This window comes from Lipotes vexillifer, unplaced genomic scaffold (assembly GCF_000442215.2).
Source record: "Lipotes vexillifer unplaced genomic scaffold, Lipotes_vexillifer_v1.1 scaffold1309, whole genome shotgun sequence".
NCBI lineage: Eukaryota > Metazoa > Chordata > Mammalia > Artiodactyla > Lipotidae > Lipotes > Lipotes vexillifer.
Window position 1 is genome coordinate 873,646 of NW_006777513.1, and position 7,482 is coordinate 881,127.

Below are 7,482 nucleotides of genomic sequence, written 5' to 3' on the forward strand. Positions count from 1 at the left end.
ACTCTCAACCACTGCACCACCAGGGAAGCCCTACCCCAAGTTTTAATAGAATTTGTGAGTCACAGAAGAGGGTAGTATCGTAAAAGTAGTCACAGAATGAAGGAAAGTCTGAAGGTCTGTCTCCCAGACCACCACCTTTGTGCATCTTTTGCATGTTCTATGTATAAGAAAATGCTCTATACGTATTTACTAGGTACCTCCCACGTTGAAGGAGTGGGAGATGATGAGTTGGCAAATACATAACAATGTACCTCAAAAAGGTGTTTAGAGAAATATGAGGAAGGAATGGGGGGGCAGAAAAATGAGGTTACTTTTTGAAGTCTTTCTGATCAAGTTCATGAATGACAATTTTATATGTGTGCCAGTCTCTCAGAAAGACAGAGCCAAACGTCAGGTGTGGTGAGAAAATGACGTTGATTTTCAAAACACTGAATTTGTAGGCTATGCTTTTATGAGGCCAGCAGTGGCATCCAACTGGCGAAAGCCCTTTCTAAACAGCATTCGCTAATTGAACCATCAAACTAAAAGCCTCAGTGGTTTTCCGTTTTCTTTCAGCAGCAGATTGCTCTTGCCTTATTTTATAGCAGCTGATTAGCACCGCCCACCTCCCCACAGGAAATCGTATATATCTGAAGCAGATAAAAGCAGAGTAGCCTTGAAATAGGTGCAGAAATTCAGCCATCGAGCAGCCCATTAGGCTTCTTTCTGTATGGTTAGAGTCCTGCACACATCAGTTTGAGAAGTCTTCCTCCACCCTATATACCCAAGCGGCTGCACTGATGGTGCTCCACAGGGCAGCCACTGCTTCCTGTTCACTCATCAGATCAGCTTGGTTATAGTGGAAAGAACACTATATTCACATAAGGAGATCTGAGATTTGCCTCTCCAAGTCATGTACCCTTGGGTGAGTTTCCAAACCTCTTTTGGTTGTGGTTTCTTAACTGTGAAGGTGGACTGGAGTAGATGATTGTGTAAGGTCACCTTCCATTTCTAAAATCTGTCCTTCCATGTGGTATATCATCAGGCACAGTGAAAATAACCTACAGTTTTAATGGTATGTATTATTATTGTTCTTTCTTTCTTTCTTTTTTTTTTTTTTTAACAATCTGTGGCAATAGGATAGTTTTCAACTTCTTTACCCTAAAGCTCAGTCTCAGAGGGTTACTTCTGTATCCAAATTAACTTTATATATTTTTACATTATTTTATTAATTTGAAAATGGAATTGATATACTACTTGAAATTTTATTAACTCAATCCCATGCCTGTACTGTTAAAATATGTCTATGGGGCCACACATTTATACCACAGAAGTGTATGTTTCAGAACTCCATAATCTTTCACTAGAGATTTGTGGAATATGCGTGACAGTACAATGAAAAATTAAGTCTTTTCTTTGTGTGTCAACCCAATTCCAAACTCTCTAAAGCTTCCAGCAACAAGCAAATATCTCTAAATATTTTCATAGATTCCAAGTGGATCTTCAGTACTTTTACTCTGGGATACATTGGTGATATATCCTAGGTGGGTTTTGGGGAGTAGAGTGCAAAAACAGGAGGGGTTTTGAGTCCTCGTTTAAAAGAATGTTTTCTCCAATCATCATCTTCAGTGTGTTCTTTTGAGGTTATATCTTATTTCTATAGACTGCCTCTCTCAGTGAGGTTCACAGGTCCTCTTGCTTTTAAAGGGAATTAGAGACTTTGAATAAGATGCCTTATGAATGCTCTGTACAGTGGGAAGTATTTGATTATTTAAGGATGATTTTGCCTTACTTTGTTGAAGTGCATTTGTTTGAACTTGGTAAATCATTTTCTCTGCAAGGAGTAAGTTTTTATTGAGAAACCCTTCATCAAAAAGCTTCTTTTTCCAGTTCGATTCCTCTGATAACAAAGACATTCATTTAAAGTCTCAGAATACTTCATTTCCAGATAGAGGCAGGATATCAGGTCAGCCTTGACTTAGGTTTGTCTTGTGGTTACATAGTTTGGTTAGATACAGAGTTTGCTCAAACTACTTTTTAAAATTTTGTCATTTTTAACTTAAAATCGGAGTTGTTCTTTCAGTATAAGGTTTTGGTTTGCTTTTAATCTTGGGCCAGAAGACATTTATGTTAATGTTATAGGAGGAGATGAGATTTCTCTCTGATAGGAATGAATCAATCAGAGAAAAAATTTCATCTTTTTTTCAAATCCACGATTTTTTGAAAATTCATGGATTTCTCTCTGAGTATTTTAGTGATTGGTTAACTAAATGTACAGGGACTCAGTGAAAGGAAGTTTAGCATCCTGTTGACAGGCTTTCCACCACAGCCTCAGGTAGATCTAACATTTCCTGACCTATTCTTTTAGTTTGTGACTCTGTTCAGATCCGCAACAAGATCCTGAGAGCTGCCAGGATTGTGTGAACCTTGGAATTTCAAAGAAAAAGGTTGGTATTTTCTCAAACTATCCCTTAGGCTTACTGAAAAAAATCAGAAGAGGGAGTTTGCTTTCTAATTTAAAAAACAACAACAAGAACTAAAGTCTCTTCAGTAGGACTTGATCCTTGGTAATCTTAAAGACTTATCTCTGTGCTTCACACTTGGAATATCTCTATATATGTACTCTTAGAAATTACATCTTTAGGGAGTGGCTGAATTTCTTCATGATCATTTGTCCTCTCAAAAATCTAGCTCATGTGACTTTTCAGAATGAAGTTTTCAATGTCCGTTAAAAATTTTTGTCTTCAGTGGCCTGACTGTTTTCATGTGCTCATGGAGAATGGTGTTTGACCTACTCCTTCCTTTTCCTTCTCTATAGTGTGGGAATGTCCTCCTGATTCATGGGTTACTTCCCCATGAGAAAACGGAGGCCAAAGAAAGTCTCCTCATTTGAAGGTGATAAAACTTTCCCAGGCTGTGTTTAAGGGGATTCATTTATTCTCAACTCTCCTATAAGTTTGCCTTTAAATATATTCAATTCTGTCTTGATCTCTGAACTTTATGTGTTTGTTTTTTAAACAAGATACACGTGATAGGAATGTCATTGCTACTGCGTTTCTTCAGGAACTTGAAACAATAGCCATCTGTACGCATGCCTGCATGTGTCTTTTGCTTGTAATATCTTCCTTGCTTCTTCAGAGTTTCTAAGCTTTATCTATTTAAAAAGTAAATTTGATATCCATGTAAAATATGAAGGAAAGCTCTGTTATCTACATACCTGAAACTACCAATTTCTCAAATTTGTATTCCTGATACCTCGGTTGATCTCCGCCCAATGGATGGACCACTGAAGCCCATAGCATAGACCTTTGCATCAGGCAGGCGGGGTTTCAACTCTGTCACTTAACAGGCATGTGGGCAAGTTACTTCGTCTATTTTTAAAACTCAGGTTCCTTATCTACTTAACAGGCATGTGGGCAAGTTGCTTCGTCTATTTTTAAAACTCAGGTTCCTTATCTACTTAACAGGCATGTGGGCAAGTTACTTCGTCTATTTTTAAAACTCAGGTTCCTTATCTATAAACTGGAGGATGGTAATATTATCTACCCCTTAAGGAGGACTTAAATAGGACACAACGAATGTAAAGTGCTTGTCGTATAATAGGCTCTAATAAATTACTGTTGGTTCTCTTCTCCCCTAAGACTTAAATGTGAACAGAAAAGAGGTGTCTTCACTCATGTGTCACCCCTATAGGGCAGACAGTTACATTTTGGAAAGCAGTGGGGTAAAATGTTAAGGGTATTGATCCCGCTTCTAGCACTTGGGAGACAGGAGTACATCTGGCCATATGGCTGTCCCTGGCCACCTATGACCCACTGCAACCTGCCTGAGCCTCTGTTCTCATCCTCAGCATTACTGTAGCAGGCCATAGCTTGCTGTGTAATCTCAGAGCTCAGAATGGGGTTGTGTGTGTGTATGGTTGAAAAAGTCCTGAGTTCCATGCAGATAATTAAAGGTGCTGAATCACTTGCTTCACTACCCTCCCAGAGAAAAAGACAACAGCTTTGAACACATCAACTATATATTCCGTCTACTTGAGATTGAATAAGTTTGAAGATACAGTTGACCCTTGAACCACACAGGAGTTAATCCCCATGTAACTTATAGTCACCCTTTGTATCCACAGTTCCTCTGCATCTGCAGATTCCACCAACTGTTTAATACTATAGTATTTACTATTGAAAAACATCCATGTATAAGTAGAGCCACTCAGTTCAAATCCGCGCTATTCAAAGGTCAACTGTATTTGCATTTGGTGGCTATCAGAAACGCTGCTTTTTAGAGTCTGACAATTCTATTTACTTGTATGAGTTCGTTAGTAATAATTACATCAGTTGACTTGAGAATTTGTGAATGTGTGTATGGAGGGGAGGATGGGTATTGCAGTCATAAACAAGGTAGGCTGCTTCCATTTTTCACCTTTCTGGTTAATAATTTTTAGTTGGGAAAAGACATAAACTAAACAACCAGTACTCTGGTTTGTTTAAAATGAAAATCGAGGATCTTTGTTTTTCCCTGAAAATTTGGATTCACGTATTGCTTGTTTTCAACTGTATCAATTTCCTTAACTGTTGCTATGTTTACTAAGTTGATTCTTTATTCAGAGAAACCTCCTGCTGATGCGATATGCTTCTTCATATAACCCTTTCTGACTCAAGGAGTGTAGTCATCATGAGTGGCTGTGGGGCTGTGGATTTTTTTTTATCATCTTTATTGGAGTATAATTAATTGCTTTACAATGTTGTGTTAGTTTCTGCTTTATAACAAAATGAGTCAGCTATACATATACATATGTCCCCGTATCTCTTCCCTCTCGCGTCTCCCTCGTACCTGGGGCTGTGGATTAACAGATCAGTGTGCTTCTCCAGTATTCTGGTGTTTAGAAGTGGGATCCTCTTTTCATGTCGACTTAAATAATTTAACGATCACTGTGTTTGACATGGATGAGTTTAATGAGCTATAATAATTTTCTGTATCACTGGTAATACATCCTCTCATATGCCTTTCACCAGCTTTGATGGTGCCTCTCCCTTTGCCTCTGAAATGACATTTGGGATCGGTGAAACTATTTTGTATATTTGGACTTGAGAGTGTTCTGAGGATGACACATTCCCCAGATACTTTACGAACTGCAGTAAAAATGATTTGCTGTCCTTGGTTCTCTCAGCTACAAATGGTTACCTTTCGTATCAGACTTTCTAGCATTTCAAAAACGTCTTGATGGTTAACTTAAAGGTTTTCCTTTTGCTACCTACTTGACTTTCCCCCCAAAACCTACCACATGACCATTTTCTGAGCTGAGCTCTACTGCCATGTGCTGATTCTCTCTCTCTCTCTCTCCCTAGAGCTAAATAAAAACCGAAGAAAGCTTTTTGAACCGCCAAATACACGCACCTCTTTCCTGGAAGGCGGAGCAAGTGGGAGGCTACCCCGTCAGTATCACTCAGACATTGCTAGTGTCAGTGGCCGCTGGTAGCGGTACCGTCCAGGCACGCGCCCGCCAACTCTGTCAAGTCGGACGCAGGAGATCTGTGAACAGCCTTCACTGCACACCATCCTCAGCACTCGGGTGTCTGGTATCAGGACCAAAGCATCTTATTCGCACCTGAACTTTGTGCCGAAGAGAGAGATGATGATGTTCTTATGTCATCATACAGAATGCCACATGAGGATTACTTTTTTTTTCCTAACGGCAATTGGACAGAATTTGCAATATGAGGGTAGGGCTTTATTTCCTGTTTTTATTTACCTATATAATAACATATGCACTGATTTTTTTACTTAACATGAAGGCTGAGTTGACATCTGGGATGCCAGAAAACACAGAAGTTATTTTGTTTGTTTGCTTATTTTGTTTTGGTATTTGGGGATTTAAAAAAAAAAATAATCAAAGTGGGATTTTTCTGGTACTGCTTTAAAATAATTATTGAGGTCTTTCAGCACTTTACACTTTCTTACTTCTTGTCCTGTGGAAATTATCTCTCTTTCATTTTTGTCACCTGACGTATTGGTACAAATCAGACTGCGTTAAAATTTTATTTGATATAGTAGTACTGGATTATTAGTTTTTGTGCAGAACAGTCTGTGACTTTGGGAAATGTAAGTGACTCCACTTGGTTATGGACCAGTTCTGTTCATGTATGTCAGCATCCTAGAAACACTTAGCAATGAACCTAGTTCACTGTAACAGGTGCGAGCAAAGAAACACCAAATGGACTTTGCAATATTAACCCTTTGCAGTCATCATATTTAGCTGCTGCCTTTATTGCTAAAATGTTTTTAATGGTTGTCTGAAGGCAAAGGGCTATTTTTAGTATACTGCCACTAAAGGACACTTATTTATATCAAACTTTTATTTTTAGATATTATAAGCATACCGTACATAACTGATTAAATCGATATCTGCTAGAGATTTATGGTAGAGAATGGACGGCATTCAATAACTGGAGCCCTAGATTGTCACTTTATTTAAAAAAGATAAATAATCATCTGACAAGACAGCACTGTTGCCATGAGGAGGAGAAATACATCACTGTCCTTATGTACACATTAGCTGTGCTCCATGTGGTCACAGGACTTGCCTAAAACCATATCTGTCTGCTTGAAGTAGACTTGGGTTTGTTGAGAATGGAAAGGCTTTATTTAAGTCTCCAGGGTGACAGTTTACAAAGACAGCAGAGTTCTGAAGGAGGAAAAATAAAAGACTATTTTGTAAGTGGCTAAACTCGTTGTTACAATCTTGATACTGTGAAAGTCCAAGAAATCAGGCAACATTGTTTCCTAGGTCTTTTCAGACATCTTATTATGGATTTATGAAGGGTTTTCAATCCATGAAGACAATCACTAAGTGCCTCTCTTTCTTCAAAGCAATATTATTTCCAAGAGTATTAATTTGTTGGAAAACTTTCCCATAGGACATGTGGTGACTTACCTGTACTGTAATGACTTATTTATGTTCAGTATTTGAGACTTTTCTACACGGACATAAACCACACTGTCACGTGCTCTCCACAGAAGGCATTAGATTCATACACAGCAATTGGGGACTTTCATACAAATGTGGGATCAGAAATACTTGTCTGATTTTTTCCATGGTGAAGTCTTATCATTAAAGTAAGAACAAGAATCGGAGAGAAATTTTGCATACCGAAAAATTTTCACTTAAAAAAAAAAAAAGAGTATTGGTTACCGTGAAGGCATAGATAATGGGCCTGTCATAAAATTATCAGTTATAACAGCACTAAGGAGATGCCTGTTCCCAAACAGAACTGTATGTGCTTATGGATGTAGAACTAAATCGCTCCCTTCACAAGTACAATGGAATGATCCTGCGTGTGTGTCACATGTATGCAGGTCATCACATGGAGCTCCCTGCCTTATATGGCTATATGAACACAGCATGCTACACACTCAGCAATAGAGTAAGAATTCCAGATCTGTTTCCTGTGCAACAACTCAGTGCTCTAAATTTTATCATTTCTTTTTTTTTTTTTCCTTGCGTTA

General features: G+C 38.4%; 1 protein-coding gene across 1 annotated transcript in view; it reads left to right on the top strand.

Moving 5' to 3' along the window:
• BICC1 (BicC family RNA binding protein 1) overlaps nucleotides 1-5,638 on the top strand; it is a 305,576-nt gene extending 299,938 nt beyond the window's left edge. The window contains exon 21 of the mRNA XM_007451161.1: nucleotides 5,325-5,638. Within this exon, the coding sequence (XP_007451223.1) occupies nucleotides 5,325-5,455 (131 nt within the window). The 3' untranslated portion in view covers nucleotides 5,456-5,638. The remainder of the gene's footprint in view (nucleotides 1-5,324) is intronic.
• Nucleotides 5,639-7,482: the final 1,844 nt, after the last annotated feature.